The 23730-nt window shown below is 42.9% G+C and overlaps 1 protein-coding gene and 1 long non-coding RNA gene across 2 annotated transcripts in view; one reads left to right on the top strand and one right to left on the bottom strand.

Moving 5' to 3' along the window:
- The window catches only part of CUNH6orf118 (chromosome unknown C6orf118 homolog), a 25596-nt gene extending 7010 nt beyond the window's left edge, over positions 1-18586 (bottom strand). The window contains exons 1-7 of the mRNA XM_017869537.1: positions 18508-18586; positions 15873-16558; positions 14610-14732; positions 13431-13490; positions 11980-12104; positions 7465-7523; positions 3909-4090 (exon numbers count right to left, since the gene is read on the bottom strand). Coding sequence (XP_017725026.1) covers positions 3909-4090; positions 7465-7523; positions 11980-12104; positions 13431-13490; positions 14610-14732; positions 15873-16558; positions 18508-18532 — 1260 coding nt within the window. The 5' untranslated portion in view covers positions 18533-18586. The remainder of the gene's footprint in view (positions 1-3908; positions 4091-7464; positions 7524-11979; positions 12105-13430; positions 13491-14609; positions 14733-15872; positions 16559-18507) is intronic.
- An 89-nt stretch (positions 18587-18675) lies between these two features.
- Positions 18676-23348, top strand: LOC108527965 (uncharacterized). Its single transcript, XR_001884988.1, has 6 exons — positions 18676-18902; positions 19153-19301; positions 21061-21236; positions 21661-21741; positions 22109-22251; positions 23230-23348. It is a non-coding gene; the product is annotated as an uncharacterized LOC108527965 (long non-coding RNA).
- Positions 23349-23730: the final 382 nt, after the last annotated feature.

The following is a 23730-nucleotide window of genomic DNA, read 5'->3' as shown; positions in this document are numbered from 1 at the left end:
CCTTTGTAGGGACATGGATGCAGCTGGAAACCATCATTCTTAGCAAACTATCACAAGAACAGAAAACCAAATACCGCATGTTCTCACTCATAGGTGGGAACTGAACAATAAGATCACTTGGACTTGGGAAGGGGAACATCACATACTGGGGCCTATCATGGAGAGGGGGGACGGGGGCGGGATTGCCTTGGGAGTTATACCTGATGTAAATGACGAGTTGATGGGTGCTGACGAGTTGATGGGTGCAGCACACCAACATGGCACAAGTATACATATGTAACAAACCTGCACGTTATCCACATGTACCCTAGAACTTAAAGTATAATAATAATATTAAAAATTAATTTAAAAAAAAAAAGCCCAGGACCAAATGGATTTACAGCTGAATTCTACCAGAGGTGCAAAGAGGAACTGGCACCATTTCTTCTGAAACACTTCCAAATAATTGAAAAGAAGGGACTCCTCGTTAACTCATTTTATGAGGCCCGCATCATCCTGATACCAAAACTGGAAAAGATACAACAAAAAGGGAAAACTTCAGCCAATATCCCTGATGAACATCAGTGCAAAAATCCTTGAGAAAATACTGGCAAACCGAATCCAGCAGCACATCTAAAAGCTTATTCACCACCATCAAGTTGGCTTCACCCCCAGGATGCAAGGCTGGTTCAACATACACAAATCAGTAAAATTTATCACATAAATAGAACTAAAGACAAAAACCACATGATTGTCTGAATAGACACAAAAAAGGCCTTCTATAAAATTCAACATCCCTGCATGTTTAAAACTCTCAAAAAACTAGGTATTGATGAACACATCTCAAAATAGTAAGAGCCATTTATGACAAACCCACATCCAATATCATACTGACTGGGCAAAAGCTGGAAGCATTCCCCTTTAAAACCGGCATACACAAGATAAGAATGCCCTCACTCACCACTCCTATTCAACATGCTATTGGGAGTTCTAGCCAGGGCAATCAGGCAAGACAAAGAAATAAAGGGCATTTAAATAGGAAGAGAGGAAGTTGAATTGTCTCTGCAGATGACATGATTCTCTATCTAGGAAATCCCATCATCTCAGCCCCAATGCTTCTTACGCTGATAAGCAACTTCAGCAAAGTCTCAGGATACAAAATCAATATGCAAAAATTGCAAGCATTCCTGTAAACCAACAACAGACAAGCAGAGAGCCCAATTTTGTATGAACTCCCATTCACAATTGCCATAAGGAGAACAAAATATCTAGGAATATAGCCAACAAGAGAAGTGAAGTCCCTCTTTAAGGAGAAATACAAACCACTACTCAAGGAAATCAGAGAGGACACAAACAAATGGAAAAACACTCCATGCTCATGGATAGGAAGAATGACTATCATGAAAATGGCAATACTTCTCAAAGTAGTTTATACATTCAATGCTATTCCCATTAAACTATCATTGACATTCTTCACATTATTAGAAAAAAACTATTTTAAATTTCATATGGAAACAAAAAGATCCCCTATAGCCAACACAACACTAAGCAACAAGAGGAAAGCTGGAGTCATCATGCTGCCTGACTTCAAACTATACTACAAGGCTACAGTGATCTAAACAGCATGGTACTGGTACAAAAAAACAGACATATAGACCAATGGAAGAGAATAGAGAACTCAGAAATAAGACTGCACACCTACAACCATCTGATCTTTGACAAACCTGACAAAAACAAGCAATGGGGAAAGGATTCCCTATTTAATAAATGGTGCTGGGAGAACTGGCTAGCCATATGCAGAAAATTGAACCTGGACCCCTCCCTTACACCTATACAAAAAATAACTCAAGATAGGTTAAATACTTAAATGTAAAACCCAAAACTATAAAACCCTAGAAGAAAATCTAAGCAATACCATCCAGGATACAGGCATGGGCAAAGATTTCATGATGAAAACATCAAAAGCAATTGCAACAAAAGCAAAAATTGATGATGAGATCTAATTAAACTAAAGAGTTCTGTACAACAAAAGAAACTATCATCAGAGCAAACAGACAACCCACAGAATGGGAGAAAATTTTTGCCATATTTATCTGGCAAATGTCTAATATTCACAATCTACAAGGAACTTAAACAAATTTGCAAGAAAAAACAAACAACCCCATTAAAAAGTGGGCAAAGGACACGAACAGACACTTCTCAAAAGAAGACATACATGTGGCAAACAAGCATATGAAAAAAGCTCAACATCACTGATCATCAGAGAAATGCAAATCAAAACCACAATGGGATACCATCTCACCCCAGTCAGAATGGCAATTATTAAAAGTCAAGAAACAACAGATGCTGGCAAAGTTGTGGAGAAACAGGAATGCTTTTACGCTGTTGGTAGGAATGTCAATTAATTCAATGATTGTGGAAGACAGTGTGGCAATTCCTCAAAGATTTAGAACTCAAAATACCATTTGACCCAGCAAACCCAAATCCCTTTTGTATATAGCCAAAGGAATATAAATCATTCTATTATAAAGATGCATGCACATATATGTTCATTGCAGAATGATTCACAATAGCAAAGACATGGAATGAACCCAAATGCCCACCAACGATAAACTAGATTTTTAAAATGTGGTACATATACACCATGGAATGCTATGCAGCCATAAAAAGGAATGAGAGCATGTCCTTTGCAGGGACATGGATGGAACTGGAAGCCATTATCCTCAGCTAACTAATGCAGGAACAGAAAATCAAACACCACATGTTCTCACTTAAAAGTGGGAGCTGAACAATGAGAACACATGGACACAGAGAGGGGAGCAACACACACTGGGGGCTGTCAGGGGGGTGAAGGGAGGTAAAACATCAGGAAAAATAGCTAATGCATGTTGGGCTTAATCCCTAGGTGATGGGATGATAGGTGCAACAAATCACCATGGCATACATTTACCTATGTAACAAATCTGCACATCTGCACATGTACCTTGTTACTTAAAATAGAAAAAAATAAAAAATAAATAAATGTAAAAACTTCACCTGTTAAAATAAGGCTAGAATCAGTACAATTATTTCATCCATTAATATTTCATTCTTATAACAGTGAACCATAGCATTTCCTCTATATTTAAATAATTTCTTCTAAAACAGAGGTCAACAAACTAATCCAGTCTGCACCTGTTTCTGTAAATAAAGTTTTGTTGGCACACAGCCATGTCCCCCCTCCAAAAAAAAGAAAAGAAAAAAAGAAAAAAGAACATCTGAACATATCATTGTAAAACAGAAAGATAATTTTTTCATAAAAATAGGTTGGACCACCAACACCTTTCTATATGCTCTATAATTCTGCTAAAAAGAATAAAAGTAGTGCTGGAAAAATATGCTTACCTATAGAACCACAATAAAAAAAACATGTATTTCTTACATACTCTATAACTGGAGGTTACATTGAGTTATATTCTGCACAATTTAAAATCATGTTTTTAAATTTTTTAACTTTTATGGATTTAGGGGTATGAGTGCAGTTGTATTACATGGATATATATGTAATGGTGGGCTTTAGTGTACCACCACCCAAATAGAGTACAGTGTACCCAGTAGGTAGTATTTCATCCCTCATCCCCCTTCCACAGTCCCACATTGTGGAGTCTTCAATGGCTATTATTCCACTCTATATGTCCATGTTACTCAAAAAATTAGGTTTTGGCTATTAACAGAAATCAATAGAAGTTTTATCACTTTCCCTTTTTCTTATTTTAGATAGATCTCTTAATTATTATGATTATTTGCTATAAACATTTTGAAATAAAAAGTATATTTGGACCAAATTTTATGATTTTGTTACCCTATGACCAAATCACATTACTTCAAGTGTTTGCCGAGGTTTTTAGGCAAAAGAATAATGTAAATATTTAAATAAATAAGTTGCATACCTCTATGCTTTTAATCCTATTCTCAGTGATATCTGAAATTCCAGTATGAACCAAAGTTGTTTTAATTTCTTTTTCCAGAGCTTGTATCTCATCCCACTTACTGAGTATTTCACACCTCTTTTTTTCAACCTTCTCAATAAGAGTAAGTTGGTTCTCATCAATTCTATGTTTCTCAGATGATTCTGGAAATATTTTTAAAAACAAAGTATTAATGTGTTTAATATCTCATTATTAATAGCATTATGTATTATTAACAATATTATGTATGTGCTATATATATAACTATAAAATATAATTTAAACTCAAAGCATGTCAATAAAACTAATCTGACCCAAGAATGAGGGTATTCCTCCTTTAATTCATTCCTCTAATCAGTACATATTTGTTGAACACATTTTTGTGCAGACACTGGGTTAAGTAGAAAGGTTCAATGGTGAATTAGCCTTTTCCAGAGTGTGTGATTAAGCAGTGCAGACCAACAAGAAACAACAAGAGTGACGGTGGAAGAGTAGAAGGTGCAATTACAGTAAGACAAAGGTAAGAACATCAGACACAGCATGAGGAAGGCTCAAGGATGACTTTGCCAGAGAAGTGTGATTAGGTTGAAATACAAAGGATAAAGAGAAGTTGGACAAACAGAAGGGTTTTGGCAGGGAGCAGAAGACAGAATTTAGACATTGAGGGATGATGCTAGGAGGGAAATGGGGGACAGCTCTGAGAAGACTTGTGACCTATGTTAAGAAATCAGTCAAAGCTGTTGAGAGCTTTTAATATGGAGAGAGACACAATCAGATAATGATCACTGTCTCCAGTGAAATTGTGTCCTGAAAGTGGATTAGACAGCACAAGACTAGACTCAGAGAGACCTGTTGGGAAGCTATGGTAATCATTCACACAGGTTGATCAGGTCAGGATATGTATTAGTCTGTTTCATGCCGCTGATAAAGACACACGGGAGACTGGGCAATGTACAAACATAAGAGGTTTAATTGGACTTACAGTTCCACGTGGCTGGGGAAGCCTCACAATCATGCAGAAGGCAAGGAGGAGGAAGTTCCCTCTTACACGGATGGCAGCAGCCGAAGACAGAATGAGGAAGATGCAAAGGGGAAATCCCTAATAAAACCATCAGATCTCATGAAACTTATTCACTAGCATGAGAACAGTATGGGGGAAACTGTCCCCATGATTCAATTATCTCCCACCTGGTCCCTCCCACAACACATAGGAATTATGGGAGCTACAATTCAAGATAAGATTTGGGTGGGGACACAGAGCCAAAGCATATCATAATAGCACTCCCAACATGAAGAGAAGTGAAAATAAATAAATAAATAAATAAATAAATAAATAAATAAACAAACAAACAAACTATTTAGGAAATAGAAAAAGAAAATAGACCTTAGTAATTGACTAGATCTGGCAATGTAGAGAAGAAGGCAATGTCAAAACAAGCCCTAGGTTTTGCTCAGTTGTAGCTAGAAAGAAAACAATGAGTTCAATGAAGCATGGAGGAAAGAAAGAACTTGGTTTCAGTCCCAACTTGGCCACTTATTTCAAGCTATGTTGGAAGAGGTTGAGGGGTAGGAGAGTGAAAGTTGCCTGGCACATGTTTTATGACTTTCATCTCCATGTGTTTGTTGATACCATCGATTGAAATAGTCAGGGAGATGCCCATTTAGAGAAGGAGATGATGAGTTTAATCTCGGACATGTTGAAATACCTATGGGACACTCAAGAGGCCGTGTCTAATAGGCACTTGGATATACAGATCTCAAGCAAAAAAAGAAAGGTTTTTACCAGGTAAAATAGATTTGGAATTTAAAAGAAAACTCTTCCAAAGAGATGCTGGACTCCAAAGAATATCAACATTTAAGGAGTACAGAAAGGAAATGGAGACATCAAGTGATCCACTGCTGAGGCCAATTTGTCGTCAATCAACACAGTTATATACTAATTAGAGTGGTGAGACTTCATTTTTTGAGAAAAAAACAATTACTACTTTTCAATGGGAACAAAACAGTTAGAAATATTAATAACCCTTCCTTGTAGATAGTAAACAAGAAGGAAGCCACTGCCATCATTCTACTTTGCGAAATTTGGAAGAAGGAGAAACTTTGACATTAAATTTTGAAATTTGGGAAAATTAAGTAGACACATGATGAGCTAGCTGAGGGGATAGAAATGGTCATAGTTAAGCTTCTACACAAACTGAAAGAAACTACAAAATAAAGTATGTGTTCTCCACCTTACCCTAAGCTGAAGGTTTCAGCCCAAAACCATCAGCTGAATGCAAAGAGGCAAAAAGGAGTGTCAAGTCAAGGGAGTGACCTCCGTCCTCACCTCTTTTCTACCCTCAAGACATAACTTTAGGGAAAGACTGAGGTATGAAAATGGGGACATTCCACAGCAAATGTGTGTGATTGGAGGAACAGGCTCCTGCGATAGAACACTTTGGGAAAAGAATAAAGCAGGAGGAACCAGGGGCACCGGGTTTGTTCCGTCGCAATGAAAGAGTGATGGGAACAGTGGACTAGGATCAAACATGAAGAAAGGTTACTAGAGTTCTAGAAAGTTAGTCACTCCATCTTATTTTTGTTAATCTTTGCCTTTTTTTTTATTACTAATGGCTAGCAGTAAAGCCCTTAAGTTTCTGCCTTTTTGTTTTGTTGTTTTGTTTTTAAATCATGGGCCTGTTTTAAGAGAAAGCAAGGAAACAGAAAACACCAAGCCTGGGTCCTATTTCACGTCTGTGAGAGGAACCCTACAAAGAACAAACAACATGGTGGAAGAAGGAGGGAAGCAGGTGACCTCTGAGCCCTGAGAAGGGACGGAAGGAGAAGCAGAGTCAGCCTGGGACAGAGAACAGGCAGGACAAGGGGATGTAAATCAGGTGACAGAAACCTGTGCAAAGACATCCAGCAGGGTTAACAGCACCCGTGCTACTCATAGGTAGAAAAGAGGAAACAGGCAGAAGGGGGAAAAAGGTGGTAAAAGCACTCTGACAAGGATCTTTGAGGCCAAGCTCTACTAAGAACTTAAAACAGGATAGGCCTGTGAGCATATCCTACCAGACGCTGAGAAAAAGTATCTAAAAACAGAGTATGAGTGAGTGTTTAACAAACTCAGGGGGAAAATGGCATTTCATTTAACAGTTGGGAAACAGTCAAGGTTAATGAGCAAGATACTTAAGCTTATTTTTATCATTTAATTGCATTCTAAATTGTATACATTCAAAATAATTTTATTATCTATTTCATAAAATGTTAATATCTATTTCATAAAATATTCATAAAATGTAATTAATTTCCCGTGAAATGCATATTCTTCTTCACAAGTGATAATAAAAAGATGAAGAACAAACAGGCGGTGACCACCACGTGCCAGGCCCTGTGATCTTGGGCAATGTGGGCGAACACGTTGCATTCTCACAGCAAAACTTAGAGGGAGCATCAGCATCTCCTGTGTTGACAGACAGGCAGCCAAGGCTGCAGCAGCTGAAATAATTGAGGTCACAGCAAAGCACCCATCAAGAGGACATCACACAGACACCTGCCTGATCGTTCCTTCGCAGACTGCAGCAATGCCAGCTCCATCTCCAGTTCACTTCTGAGTCTACAATGTGTGGATAAACAATAGGGAAATATTAGATCCTCATTATATCTTTTTTCTTTTGTCTATGTTACACCACAAGTCTCTTATAGTTGAGAAATTAAAATAGACCTGCTTACTTTCTAACACAACAGATACTCTGAAGATATTTATTAAATGACAGCCTAAATCAGTCAAGTTAAACAAACAAAATAATACTTTCTTACCAAGATTGCATAAGCCTTTAAAGAGTTAGTTAATTTAAAATAAATGATTTCCTATAGAGTTTATTGATATTTTTTGTTAATGGAATTGCCAAGAAGGAAGAACGCAAAAAAACAATTTAAAAAACTAAAATAAAAAAAAAAAAAAGTAGCATTTTACACTCAAAGTCAAACAACATGTCGAGGGCTATGGAAAGACCTTCCTGATGCTGAAATACACTGCATATTTCCTGTGTATTTTTATTCTGTGCAAAAGATACAATTTACAAATTTCACTATGTTTGAATTAAAAATAAAATACGAGAGGCTGGGCATGGTGACCCATGCCTGTAATCCCAACAGTTTGGGAAGCCAGGCAGGCAGATCACGAGGTCGGGAGATTGAGACTATCCTGGCTAACACGGTGAAACCCCGTCTCCACTAAAAGTACAAAAAATTAGCTGGGTGTGGTAGCGAGGGCCTGTAGTCCCAGCTGCTTGGGAGGCTGAGGCAGGAGAATGGTGTGAACCCGGGAGGTGGAGGTTGCAGTGAGCCGAGATTGTGCCACTGCACTCCAGCCTGGGTGACAGAGCGAGACTCCATCTCAAAAAAAAAAAAAAAAAAAGAAAAGGGGAACAACCTCTTTGTTTCCTCTGCTTGGTTCAGAGTGACCTACATCAACTATCTTATGTTTTATAGATTCAAAGAGAAAACAAAAAGGAGTCTAGCAGGTATTACGTATATTGAGGACAACACTGTGATTCAATTTAAAACATCAACATGCAAATAATTTAATGTCAAATGTCTACAAAGGGCCTAACAGTTTAAGATTTTTACACATATTAGTCCATTTCATCACAGATTAAGAGAGAAATAGGGTGGTTATTATGACCCTCAATTTTAAGAAACTGGAGCCAGGCATAGTGACTCATGCCTGTAATCCCAGTACTTTGAAGGGCCAAAGCAGGTGGATCACTTGAGTCTAGGAATTGGAGACCAGCTTGGGCAACATGGTGAAACTCCATCTCTACTTTAAAAAAAATACAAAATTAGTCAGGTGTGGTGCCTTTGGTCCTAGCTACTTGGGAGGCTGAAGTGGGAGGATCCCTTGAGCCTGAGAGGTTGGAGCTGTGGTGAACCATGATCACGCCACTACACTCCAGCCTGGGCAACAGCGCAAGACCCTGTTGCAAAGAAAAAAAAATTAAGAAACTGGGGATTCAATGGATTAATAATAATGATGAAAGTCTTTTCAATATGTATAGTAAGAAAGCTTCATTTCCAGAAAATTTTTACATATTATAGTTTTAACTATCACTTAGGTTTGTGTTCTATTGCTTTGTTTTTCTTCTTCAGGGACTTTAATTATACGTGAATTGGAATTCTTTGCTTATGTCTATTTCATCTACTTTTCTGACTCTTTTTATTTCTGTATCTCATTTACATTCTTTTAAATATTTTTCCACTTTTTCCCAATGCCCGTTATTATATTTTCATTCAAAACTACTCTTCCTTGGGTATTTCGGAATTTAGTCTTGACCTATGATACAATTCTGACTTTTCAACTATTTTCACTTAGTTTTATCTTGTTTTATTTCTTCTTTATTGTTGTTGATTTCTCTCCTTAGTTTTTAAATTTATGACTCAAGATTGTTTTCATATGCTGAAATGCTCTTTTGGGAACCTCTAATTTAGCTTGGAGTGCTGGGCTACAGTTTTCTTCTCGTTCAACTTTATTATTATTATTCCTTGGTAAGGCAGGGACTTTCATCAGGTAAATCATTTGGATTCTCATTTTCTGTTCTTTTCTCATAGTAGTTTGTATAGACGAAGATTGTTTATACCTCTGCATTTTTGCAGGCTGGACTAGTGATTTGGAGTAGTATGTGAGATTGCTAATTCAAATGGATACTTTTCCGTCAGTGTAGCAAATTATGCTATTTTATTATTGATTTCGTTGTTGTTGTTGGTTTTCGTTTTGTTGTTGTTTTGGTGTTGTTTTGATTTCCTTTGATAGTCCTGGATACCTCGCTTGTTTAGAGGGGAAAAGGACAGTATGTGGAAGGGTTGTGTGCACCTTGATTTTCCTCTTTTTATGGGTTTTTACATTTTCCTCTCTTGCTCCCTTTTGCCTTCATTGGACATTCCTAAAGGATGCTGCTCCCTTTCCTTGAACTCCCTTCTCACATGTATTATTACCATTTCAAAGTTGTATTCTCACTTCTACCCTCTTCCAAGTAACCCCACCCCACCCCACCACACCCCTGCCATCATAGTCAACGCTGCCATCAGCCCAGCAGTACAGCTGTGTGGTTTTCTCACTTACATGGATTCTCTCCCTGGAAATGGTTTTAGAACAATCTGAGACCTCCTTCTAGCTCCACTGTTCTCTCTTCCATGAACTTTTCCCAAAACCTCACTTGCTCTCACAAACAAAGCTTTGCAGCAGGAACATGGAAACTGGTTCACTGCCACTGAATGTTTTCTTTTCTATTTTCAGTCATTTTTAAACTTTGGATGCATTTGCAATGAATTCAGTTTTTTTTTGTTTTGTTTTGTTTTTTTGTTTTTGTTTTTGTTTTTTTTTTTTTGCCTTGGCATTCACTTTGAACAGAAGTTTAATTTCTCACTCCAGAAGCAGGGCTCAGTCACCACTGCTTGACACAGTTTTTTTGCTTCTCCTCCTTCCAGTGCCTCAAAATGGTCAGTCCAGATATCTGCCTTAAACAACCACCTCCCAGTGATCACCCACTATGGGACAGCTAAATACAACCTACTTTCCTCAACCCACTGACCCCCACGCCCTGCAGGGGCCATGAGAATATGCTGCAGTGACCCAGAAACCACTCTCCATCATAGTGTGTGTGACCCCACAGACCTCGTGCCTTCTTGCCCTAAACCCACTGATCAGAATTCCCCATGGAAAACCTGCTAGAGTCACACTCTAGACCCAAACAAAAGCCTTGGTCCATCGGTCCTCACTCTCTCTCTTGCTCCCCTACCTGCTGATGGAGCGAGTGTGTTGCAGGCAGCTCCCTACTTCCTACCACCCCTGAGAGGCATGCTGCCCTCTTTTCTCTGGGATCTGTAAGTAACTAATCTGCTATTTAATGTGCTTTGTTCTGTGGCCTTCTCTGTGCCTCACGTGATGGACACACTTGAATGTCACCTTTTACCAGCCAGGGATCTCCTAAAGACTGGTTATCTTGGTAGGAATAACCTGGATACACACCAGACAACGGCCACGAGGGCTTCTGCCAGTGTAGTTGGGTTTCTTGTGAGAGGAATATCTGGTCACAGGTCAGACACTTGGGCATTAAGCCTGAAGGCTAGGATGAAGATACATCCCATGAAGAGTACCCTGAGAACATCCTCCACCAGCCCCCAAAGCCCCATCAGGGGAGGGCTAGAGTTCATAGCCACCCTTGTGAGAGAGACCGCAAGACCGAATTGGAGGCCAGGTGTGGTAGCTCATGCCTGTAATCCCAGCACTTTGGGAGGCCGAGATGGGTGGATCACTTGAGGTCAGGAGTTCAAGACCAGACTGGCCAACATGGTGAAACCCTGACTCAACTAAAAATACAAAAATTAGCCGGGTGTGGTGGTACACACCTTTAATCCCAGCTACTTGGGAGGCTTGAACCTGGGAGATGGAAGTTGCAATGAACTGAGATCACCCCACTGCATTCCAGCCTGGGCGACAGAGCAAGGCTCCACTAAAAAAAATAAATAAATTGGAGCAACAAATACAACAGTTCTCTGTCTTCTAGTTACACTGTAAGGCAAATTTTGTTTTTTGGTTTTGTTTCTTGTTTTGTGCTCTTGAAGATATTTTGGATGTTGTGAGTTTCCTTTAATCTTTTTCAAATCATATAAACAGTGTGCCCTATCCAATTGTGATTTGACTCTGGAAAATGACACAGAGAGGTTATATTAGAAGTGTTTTGTAAGTTAAAAAACAATAAGGGCATTCATATAGGTGTCTTAGATCTGCAGCCCTCTCACCTATCAGTCAGTCTTCAGGGGACCACCAAAAGACAGGAGATTCCTTCAGAAACCTGCCCAAACTCCCCCCATGGACACACCATACTTAGCAGAATGTCTTAGTCACATAGGTGATGGCCTGTAGCAGTGGTCATATGACAGGCATGATATTAGCAAAAGTAGCATGTTTTCAGCAAAGCAGAAATCAATGTAACTGTAGGCTTGTCACATCGGTTTCAGATCTTGTTACAGGAGAATCTAAACATAGATCATATCAGTCACTCATGCCTCACCTATCATTCTGCTCCAGGGCTGCTTTTGTGGCTCTCACAAGCGTCCTCAGCTCTTCCCTGGCAAGATCCATGTCTGCCGTCTTCACTGGCCTCTGCCCCAGCGCCTTGAGTTGAGCCAGAAGAGCCTAGGCAGGACCAGGCACAAGAGGTGAGACAAGCACACAGGGAGGGCGGGAGGACTCCCTTTTTTATTTGTCATTAATGCGTTTTCAAGGTGCCCTGGGTTAACATATACATTCTAGTTAAAACAGGTAAATTGGGAGGATTTAAGGGAGGGAGGGCTGTTGGGGGAGGAATGGCCAATCAGTGAAGTTTCCATTAAAATACTTTTTTCAGTATGTTAAGAGTTTATTTTTCTAAGAAATGGAAAGATGGTAGGGAATTTCCCTGTTGGCCTGTGTGGGGGGAAGGACATGCTGGATAAAGCCCTGGAGGCACATTGTTAGTAGCACTGCAATCATTTCTTCTACATGAATGAGAAGTCATGTGAATGCGCTTGCCATCCGCAGATGTAAAGCTGTGCTGTGCTCAAATGAGGAGCAACAGAGATCTCTGCCTCTTAGGGGAAGCACTGTCAGGGTTACAGACACAGAAAGAGGCATCCAGGGCCCTGCTGGCCTGTGAATTTCTTCATGCTCACGTTTGACCGAGATAGGGACGTATGCCACTTTTTGACTCAATCTCAGAACGTAAGGAACAAGGTAGATTCCCCACTGGAGCCTTTGCTCATTCTTACAAAGACAAAGGCTGCTTCTGCGTTATGAAAAGGCTCAGCACAAAGAAAATGGTGCTCACATCTTATTTTAAATGAAGAAGCAAACTAGAACTGATCTTCTTGCAATGCTGTGATTGTTTGCTCATATACAAAAGAAGCAACTATCTTTCCTAATTTATGAAGTAAAATTAATCTTTAAAGTGTATTGAATTCAAAATACCAAAGTTATCTTGGCTACAGTGTTAGATGTTCTTAGGTTTTATAGGTGATTAAGTTATTCCGGCAGTATATTTTCTTATTTGACCAATCACACGTTTAACCCAACCCTAGAGGGAACACCTGGCACACCGTCACCCGTTAAACAAAGAGATCATGGGGTATGAATCAGCTTACAGCACGCTAGCCATCACAACACATTCTCAGTGTTTTCACCAGGATAATGACTCGACAGTGGTTTTTGGAAACTACTGGCAGAGAACCATTTATATTTCCAATTTATACATAGTTATGTTGCTTGTTTGGCAGTATAAATAATGTTATGCCAATCTAAAGGGAATTTCTTTATCAATAATGTTATTAAGGCAGTATAAAGCTTATCTATAATAAAAAATATCAGCTATTCTAAATTATGGGGCACACATGGGGCTTCTTGGATTCAGAAAGTTTTCCACTGCTCATGAAATACGAAGCTAGGAATAGGCAGGCTCTATTCAGGCTCTTCGCGATCGATCATCACCTCGTACTGTGCTGCGGGCTGGGACTCCAGGAGCGTCGCCATGTAGAGTTCATATTCATCCTGTACAGAAACAAACACAAAGTCCACTGGCCGTGCATGAGGAGGCCACAGGACAGGTGTTTCATGTGTATAAATAACATGGAAGTCAAGAATGTTCATTTAGATCATTTCAGAAAAACATAAAATGTTCCTACAATGTGTTAAACAGTATACATGCTGACATTGATAAAATCACACCATCTTTGAAGCATATTTGAGCATTAAGTATTGATTACCTCAGAATATCATAAAATGCCATGGGATAAAATATAAAATATTGATCACTTCAGAATGTCATAAAACACCTTGACACAAATACAACAAATTATCTCCGCCATGCACAAGCTCTGTGGATTCAGGTCCTACTGGCCTGCCTGGATGAGCTTCCCAGTGATGAGGCGTCGCTGGAAAACAGGCCATCAGGTCTCCACTGTTAGGCATTCCTTGTCATTAGGAATTTAAAGAATTGCATGGTCTTTAAGCAACATAATCTCAACTCAGGTTCCATATGAAGGACATTGTTTCATTTTTTTTTTGCAACCTCTGCCTCCGAGTTCAAGCGATTCTCCCACCTCAGCCTCTGAGTAGCTGGGATTACAGGCACGTGCCACCATGCCCAGCTAATTTTTGTATTTTTGGTAAAGATGGGGTTTCACCATGTTGGCCAGGCTGGTCTTGAACTCCTGACCTCAAGTGATCTGCCTGCATCAGTCTCTGAAAGTGCTGGGATTACAGGCATAAGCCACAGCATCCAAAAATCACTTTCATCATGAAATTACAACAAATCTATAATTCCATAAGGATTCATATAAAATTACACATGTAATGTTAAATTAATTCTTCGTTTATTTGAATTATAATAATTATGTACAATTTATAAAAGGTTATGTATAATTAGGAAGCTTTAGTGGGAAAATATGGGCTTAAGGAAAGAACTGACTGGGTGTTGATTCCGCATGGCCCCTTTATAATTTACGTCCCTGCAGGCAGATAACCTCCAGTCTCTGTAAGTGATGGTCCCTGTCTGTAGAAGGGGGCCTGTGATCCCTGGCAGAATTTCAGTGAGGCTTGAGATCATTCATGTACACAGAACCTCATGCAAGCTTCTCAACTGTTATGCTGAAGATGGATGTTTCTTACCTTAACTTTTTTCAAGAGATCACCAAATATCAAAGAACTGTTACAAATATCTTCAAAGACTTTTCCAAAGATGTGCAGTCTGTTGAACTGCTGAGGGCTGCAGGTGCAAATTTTCTGGAGCTCCTGGAGGAAAAACAGAGTCAGCCCCTTTCAGGGTGGCTTCATTTTTCTTCCAGAACCGAATTTCTCAGGAGCCAGGGAGGACACAGCTGTCATCACCCTGGTGAGTGTGTGGGCAGCACAGGGGGCCGGTCCTGGGGTTCTGATCCCTCCCACCATTTGCTGAGTTTCTTTGTCTCCCTGGTCACACAAGATTCGGGATTTTTAAAATAATATTTTCTTCTTTATTGACTCCCTTGCTCCCGGTACTCAAGCATTCACTCTCCGCCTCCACAGTCCCCCAAGGCCCTTTCTCTCTTCCAACCCTAAGGCCTGGCTGCCTCCTGGGGGCCTGCTATTTTCTTCTCTTTCGTGCATCGTCCCCATTTGGAGATGATGCCTCCAGTCAGCTGTTCTCCTCTGAGTCGGCAGCCCACCGTAGATCTTCCCCTCACACCAGCACTTTCTGTACACACATGCTGCCTGGGCATACCTCAGGACGTGACAGTGCCCATCAGCTCTCCCTCTGCCCTCACCGTTCTTCCACCGTCAGGCAGGCAAGCCCTCTCTCAGACCCCTCTGCTGACCTACAAACATCTGATTTACTGTTGCAGCCACATGGCCTCCAATGTGTCTGCGATGGGCCTCCCCTAGCTGACCAGTTCCCAGAAGGCACCCTCCTTCATTTCACCCAAACTGTCCCCACTGAACGTGCTAATGCTCTCGCACCTGGTACAGTACTGCATTCTGCCTGCACGTATCAGGGAGGCCTCAGAGGACGAACCTCAATTCACAGTCGTGGCTGTCTCTGACCCAGAGCACTGCACCCAGAGCACTGCACCAAGAGCAATGACCCGGGAACACCGCAGGGAGAGCACTGAGCCAAGAGCACTGCACGGAGAGCACTGACCCGAGAGCATTGCACGGAGAGCACTGACCCGAGAGCACTGCGCGGAGAGCACTGCACCCAGAGCACTGCACCAAGTGCACTGACCCGAGAGCACCCCACAGAGAGCACTGAGCCAAGAGCGCTGCACCGGGAGGTCTGCACCGAGAACGCTGCCCCGAGAGCTTTGCCCCGAGAGCTGTGCCCTGAGAGCACTGCACCGAGAGCACTGCCCTGAGAGCTCTTTCCCGAGAGCACCACAGGGCCGCCCTGCTCACCCGCTGCAGCTTTCTTTCGTGGCCCGCGGCCACCTTGCTCCCAGCGAAGTCATTCTTCAGGAGATCTTGCTTGGCGAGCACTTCTTTCTGGAAACACAGGAACATCCTGTACCTGTCTGCGTTGGTGGCCCCCGCCAGGTAGGAGCTGACATAGTGGTGCCGGTCCCTGGCGCCTCTGGGCCCGGCTTCCTGGTACTGCAGCACCTTCACGTCGGGCAGCTGGAGTTCTTCCCTCCTGCGCCATCCAGGAGGGCCCCGTCCGGGAGGGCCTCCTTTCTTTTCTTCCTTCCCCTCTCGGAGAGCCTCCACTGGAAAGAGATCCTCCTCTGAAGTGTGGGAAAGAGAGGCCTGGGGGTTCAGGTACCTGAACAGCGGGGTGTCCTGGGCCTCACTGGGGACCAGCGCCGTATGGATGGTGAAGTGGGCCAGGGCCTCCTTCATCCTCACCACCTTCCCTGTGGGCAGCTCTCCCACCTCAGAGGAACGCTCCCCCTTGGGCCGGTGGGCATTGGGCCAGTGCTCTAAGACTGTCTCAGGAGGCCGGTAGAGCTTGTTGGGGTTCAGGTGTCCAGAGATGTAGAGGTGGACATCCTCCCGGTGGTCTTTCTGAAGCCGGTTCAGAAGTGTCTTCAGATTACACAGGGTCTTCACGCCTGGCGTCTCGCAGTGCTTCCACTTCAGGTACACTGGTCAGAAAAGCAAAGGAGACTCTTAGGGATCGCTCTTAGTTCCACAGGAAGTCAGCTGATGCTCTGGCTGAGAGGCGTAGTCCCTGACCAAAAGAGGGTATACAGAGAAACAGACGAACAGAATACATGACCCGGCCCTTAAAAGTCAGAGACACCCGTGGCGGATCTAGTATGTTGCTGCAGATGAGAAGCAGGCAGGCCCCCAGGATGTGCAAGCCAGCCCCAGAGCTCCGGGCCCTCAAAGCCAATCAGAAAAAGACAGAATATCTTAATTTGGCAGAGTATTTCTTACAATATTAGCAAAGGCTCTGAAACAAAAGTGTACAATCTTAATTATAATTCTTAATGACGATGCTTAAAGATGTTTTCTTTAATGTATTTCACATGCAGGGGAACACAGAAAGGGTGTTGGTTAAAATCCTCAGTTAATGCTAAAACGTCTCAGGAGTCCCTGACTAAACCCCTCCGTGACCAGTAGCTCGCTTACCCCTTCCTGCACCATCCCCACAGAGCCAACCCCTAGGGCTGTTGAACCGCAGTTGCCTCCTCTGCAACGTTAGAATCATCATCTCAAACAAAATGGTTGATTGACACGCAGATGGAATTACTTTTGGCAAAGAGGCACATGGCCTAGAAGAGATACACTGTAAATTCTACCCATTTTGGCTGCAGGTCTAGAGTGTAGGCAACATGTTACTGAACACTACAGATAGAACAGGAGGAGCCCAGATTTGTCCCCTTTATTTGCTGTTTTCTAACCTAAGAAGAAGAATTTCTTTCTGGGACACTGTGTACTGCGATGCCCAAAGGGCAGCAGGCCCATCCATATCCTCCTCAGAGAAATTTCCTCCGTCCATTGCGAAGAAAACCATCCTTCCCCGAGTCCACCGAGGCGGCTGAATACTGGAGCCAATACTTTCAGCAGAGGGGGCTGCTAGAGAATCGCCCCTGTTGATCAGCTTAGTCCTTCAGAGCAACCACTTAAATGATTAACAGAACAAATTCTCCGAGACAGTGATCATTGCAATTCATCAAAGGCATGAACACTTAAAGCTCTAAAAGGCCCCTTGTACCAGCTCTATGGAAGATGGAAGAAGGAGGCAACTTCATTGCTGTTGTGTTATCCTTCGTTTATTTTACTTCCAAGAAGGATTTGAAGCCACCAGCAAGTCAATCGACACAATCATTTTCCCACTTCAAATGCTTTTCCTTTTGATTGTAATAAGACCTACAATAAGATTGTAATAAGTGGAAACTTCTGTCTGCCATGTTCTTGTAATACATGCCACGAATCCCCATCTTGGCAATAAATATTTTATTTTCCTATCTGAAAACATTGTGTGTGTGTGTGTGTGTGTGTGTGTGTGTATCCTGCCTTCTCTGCCTGAGAGAGAAAACAAACAATAAATGAAAGTTTTAAGTATTTATTGGAAAATATGACTCTTTTACATATGATCTGAAAACAAATTTGCTGTCAGTAAAACCAAACCAACTTTTGAATGTGTATTGAATAGGATAGGTCTTTAGACTCCATTTGGATTAATACACATTGCCAAAATGTAGTATTAAACATTTTTAAACAGAGGTTTTTTATTTGTTTGTTTCTTTGGAAATGTATCCTTCCCTCCACCCGCCACTGACCCCAGAACAGGACAATAGGTCTTTAATGTCAAAATTATTACAAATCAGGCTGGGTGCGGTGACTCACGCCTGTAATCCCAGCACTTTGGGAGGCCGAGGCGGGTGGATCACTTGAAATCAGGAGTTCGAGACCAGCCTGGCCAACCTCGCGAAACCTTGTCTCTACTAAAAATACAAAAATCAGGCATGGTGGCGGTGCCTGTAATCGCAGCTACTCGGAGGCTGAGGCACCAAAATCGCTTCAGAAGCCCATCTCTCCACAAATGAACATCAAGCAAATCTCACAAGCCAGCAAGGCCACTTACATTCAGGCTCCAGCTCCTCCACCATGACTTCCTTCCCTTCAGCTGCCTGGGCTGGGCTGTTGCCATGGAAACCACAAACATTCTAAGCCCTCCCTAGTTTCCCTCACTGCTAAGCAACCAGGCACAGCCTCTGCTGCAGAACCTCCCTCCAACCCCTCCCCTCTTCTGTGCCTGCGAGTTTCTGGAACAGGGAGTACTGGTGTTTGCTTGCTTACTTTTTAAAGTGAAACACTTTTCGTGATCTGAAAAATATCAAAGTATTCTCGCATTCCCTAATTCCTCTCCAAAGCCCAGGGGGCAAAAGATAACTGGTCTTCAGGCATCTGCTATAGAAATGTGCAGATTGGACAGTGCGTAACCCACCCAACTGTACCTGGAGATCCAGAACACAGCAGGTGCCAGTCACTTAGTGATCATTTAGTCGCTTTTTATTATTATCTATGTATTTGCTAGTGGGGAATTGAGGTCCTGTGGGGTAATTTGCCCAAAGTGAGTTAGCAGAGAATGGAATTTACAGATGTGTAAGTGCACATCTGTGTGACTGCAAAGTCCATCCTCTCTCCTCAGGCTATCCCATGTGTCAAGGGAGGGAAAAGCTAAAACTTCTGTCTTTGAAAACTGTAATTCCGTTTATATGTCTTGCAGCCAGAAAGAGAGTACTGGAAGGGCAATTCCACTGGATCTTAGAAGTAACTTTGACACCAACCCTCACTGCTTACCGCTCTGAAATGGGAAAGACAGCGATGTAGGCGTTACTGGTTGTGCGGATGGAATTACACGGTGCTGTGAAGGAGGTGGGGCACACAGTGTTTTTTGTTTCTTTGTTTCTGTTGATGCTGCCTATTAGCTCAAACTGCACCATTTTGTGAGCCCCGCTCCACTTTGCAGACCCTGGTCAAACTGAAATATCCCACGGGCGTCGGGCCACGAGATACATCCTGCCCAACCACCTGACTTTCTTATCACCCCCTGCTGGGCAAAGCCCTGCCCGGCAAAGCCCCCAGCTGAAGGATCATCCTCATCAGATCCTGCTGAGCAAAGATCCAAGGAACATTCTATCACATCCCCCCAAAAACAGGGCCACACCAACTTGCCATGGAACATCTTATCAACATCTTCCTGGGAAGCAGGCCCCTCCCACCCAGGCCTATAATTACCCCAGCCTGTAAGCCGAGGTCAGCACTGGCATTAACCTGGTCCCCCATCTCCGCAGGTCTTAGGCTGGACATAGAACCTGAATCGCTGGAGAGCTGCCAATTCTCTCTCTTTTTTTTACCCTCACCTTCCCTTCCAAACCTAACACTGGACAGATACTTGAAACATGAACATTCTGGAAACCAAGAGGCTGCCAGGACCCTCACCTGCTCGGGTGGCTTCATCACCAGGTGCGTTGGAATTCCACCTGTGAAAAGGTCACCGGAGTGCTTACTGCTTGTCTCTCTGGAATGTGCATGGTAGTTAGGCATCTTAATCACGACAGAAAGGTCGACATGAAGATGCCTGAGCTGCGTAAGGATGTCTAGATATGGGCACTGGCAAGAAAGCGCTGTGTGCCCTCCCCTGCAGTTCATTATGAAATAGGCTCACACGGGCACCAGCGAGTAAGCGTCGTATGCCCCTCACCTGCAGCTCATTATGAAATAGGCTCACATGGACAGCAGCCCAGGTTTTTAGATAACCAACAATTAAAGATGAAGAAATGAGCCTCTATGCTCAGAATCCCTTAGTAAACTAGTCAATGTCAGTTCTAAAACAGTTCTAAAACAGCCCATCGCTTCCACACTGCGCAGTCAGGCAGAGAGGTGGCAATAGGTGTTTTCCACTTTTCTTTCACAGATGGGCAGGAGGGACAAAAGGCCCCTCTGCAGACCTTGGGAAGGACAGTGATGAGGGGTGCGTCCCACTGCGAGAGCTCCTTACCTCTGGGGTTCAGCCTGTGCTACCCTCACTCCTGCTCCTTGGCACAGCCGTAAATTTGACTCACTTTACGTAGAACTTCTGAGTATTGGTTTTGATCAGAAGAAAATAATTTGTTTTTAGGGCCTCAGTTTCTCCCAAGTCATCCCTTATGGCAGAACACAAGTGCAGTCAAATTAATTCATCCACCCCTTATTTATATGCTATCAAGATCAGAAAGTCAATGATCAAGTCAATATCAGGCCTTAAAAGCCCACTTGTGGCTCTCCTGTTGCTAAATATTTCATCAAAGCATTTGAGGCAGAAACACATTTAATCACGACATTATGAGCTGATGTGCCAGACACGCACTGGATCTTCCTTGAGGCCAGACTTCTATGTAGAAATGGCCAAGAACTGCTCAGCAGGCAAATTGCGCCTGCACGTATTTCAGTGACTGTGGCAGCTGTTTTGCTTATCCACAATAGTTAGCGCTTGAGCACATCCTAAAACACATGGACACTGAATGCAAGCCGATGGTGAGACCATTCTACCATCCCAGCTAATCCAAGCATCCACCCATCCTTTCATCCTACCCCTCATTCCAGAAAAAAAATAAAAATAAAAAAGCATTGTCTACTATTGTTTCTTTGCTAGCACTGCAGAAATGCACAATTAATTCCCTACTTTAAAAATGCTCGGTGGAGAGGAGACCACTGGGGAGTGAAACGCATGCGAGCAGCAGCGGAGATGGGCATGGACTGGCAGAGGAAAGAGTGAAGGATTCTCATCTCATGGGCTGCGGAGGCTTCCAGGAAGACCACTTGTTCCAGGTGTGCAGGATGGGCGAGCGGGAGTTCCTTGTCAATCATGGGGGAGAGGAGGGGAGCATCGGTCAGAAGAACTGATGGGTTCCAAAAGGGAAGAAGTCACAAATAAGTGATTCCAGTTACTGCTTTTCAGCTATTAGAATCTGCTGTGCAAAAATGAACTGACTTGCAATAACTTTTAAAACATCTTTGTGCTTCCTAAGCTCTGGAGAAACTGAATGATGCTTTTAAGAAAGTTTAGATAGACTGCAAAGCAAATGCTGGCCTGGCAGGAGGATGTGGGGTTGGGAGTGGGATGAGAATGCTGAGATGGGGCAGGGGCAGAGTCAGGAGGGAGTTTCAGTTTGGTCTCGAAGACGGCTGAAGAGTGACCAAGAGTCACTGAAAAATGTTTTACAGAGCAGAGTATCATCACTTTCTATTCTAGAGAGATGACTGTTGCTACACTTCATAGAGAGTGAAGGGAATGGTGCTAAGAGCCAAGAATGACATCTTCAGCTCTAGTCATGTAAGCAATGGTGGCTGGCAGTGACACTCCAAGTTCTCTACCCTCCTCTTGATGTGTCAGGGAAAGGCCTCTCACCCATCCAAGGCCAAAGTGCTTGGCTCCTGGCTCTCTTGCTCTCTTGCTTTTTCAAGGGCCCCAGTTCACTGGTCTGTTTTTCCATCCCTTTTCCTCTGTTCTCCCCTCCCCTTTCTTCCCCTCCCCTCCTCTCCCCTCCTCTCCTCTCCTCTCTCGCTGCCCCTCTCTTGCATCATTCATCTTTGCTTTTCTATAGGAACATTTCTATCAGAAAACTAACATGCTCATTTTTCTCATCTAAAAGCACATATAAACAAGACCTTTGCATTGACTCTACACCTCTCTAAGGCAGGTATTCCACACAACAGATCCAGGTCAGAGTCTGTCACAAGGAAGCTCTTGGCCGGCCTGCCAAGGAGGAGGAAACGCAAAGCTATCACTCCGCCTGCGTTCTCTGTGAGGGAGTCTCCTACAGCACTGTTATCTGTGGCACAGGTGGGCTATTTCCACGTATCCCAAAGCTTCTCCCGTGGAGCCTGGATTTTGCCCTAAAGGCAATTTTCTGCAATATACCTTCATTTTTGAGTGGTATTTGAAGGCAAAATAACTATAAGACTCTGGAAGTTTGAAAAGTCGATGAGGAAATCGTGCAGACAGAACACACCTCTTGAAGGGCTCCCTAACATCCCTTCCCCACCCCCACCTCCCCAGCAAGTCCCTTTCCTCCTTTGGAAAGTAAAACAAACCTTCATTCAATGACATTGGTACGTAAAAGCTGCATTTCTTTATTTTCAAACTGTTGTTCATCACTCATCTACACCTGTTTCCAAAACCGCCATTATCTTTTCAACTGTGAAAATGATTTGGGCATCTAGGGTCAGGACAGGAGACACCATGATTCCCCCATTAAGTGAGAGGTACATGGGTCGGTCGTGAAAATGCCCCCAGTACATCCCATACCCTCTGGTGACTCTCTTCAGAGACCACCCATCTGACCAGATGCTTATACGACTTCCCGCAGACAGCCTGTGTAGACAAGAAAATTCACTCACACCATCTCTCCGTCCTCTCTCTTCCATGATGACAGCGGGCCACTCCCACTTCCTCCACCTGGCTTTTTTCTCTTGGAAATCATTCCGTACCAGTGCATAAAGAACACCTGACTTTTTACATGGCTGGGCAGTGTCCCATTGTATGGGTCTACTGTGATTTATTCCAATCCACAGACCACCGATGGACACATACGCTGTTTCCATTCTTCTGCCATTAAATCCCACTGCTGGTTCTCCAGTCACTTCCTGTGTGTGCGAATCTGTAGGTAAACACAGAACTTGAGCACCTGGGGTAGAGTTGCCGAGTTTGTACCCATGGGATATTGAGAAAGAGCATCACATTGTTCTCGGAAGGGTTATTACAATTTTCTCAATCCCAGCAGTAATGAGAGTGTCTGCTTCTCTACCTCTTCATTACCAGATGACATTTTCAAGCACGATGTCACCACACCATCTGATCTTTGCCAATACAAGGTTGCCGACCAGATGTCAAGAAAGAAGGAAAATCTACAATGAAACTGTGAAGGAAAAAAAAACCCTAAGGTGTTATAAAAATACATTGTAAGTGCAGTGGTGAGTCTTAAACTATTTCACATAAGATGACCAGGGAAGTCCTCTATTTGTTTTTTGTGGCTGCCATTATCAATAACCATAGACTTAGCAGCTTGAAAGAAACATCAATTTATTTTCTCACATTGCTGGAAGTCTGAAGTCTAAAATGACTCTCACTAGCTAAAATCCAGGTGTAGGCAGTAGGCAGGGCTGCTTCCTCCTGGAGGCTACTGGGGAGAGTCCCCTTCCTTGCCTTTTTCAGTATCTAGAGGCCACCTGGTTCCTGGTTCCTGGGCCCTTCCTCCATCTGCAAAGCCGATGAGGCTAGGAGAGTCTTTCTCACATCCCAGACACCCTCCTGCCTCTCTGT

This window comes from Rhinopithecus bieti, unplaced genomic scaffold (assembly GCF_001698545.2).
Source record: "Rhinopithecus bieti isolate Rb0 unplaced genomic scaffold, ASM169854v2 scaffold_3948, whole genome shotgun sequence".
NCBI classification, from domain to species: domain Eukaryota; kingdom Metazoa; phylum Chordata; class Mammalia; order Primates; family Cercopithecidae; genus Rhinopithecus; species Rhinopithecus bieti.
Note: the sequence above shows the minus strand (reverse complement) of the source record. Positions and strands in the feature narration are given on the sequence as shown.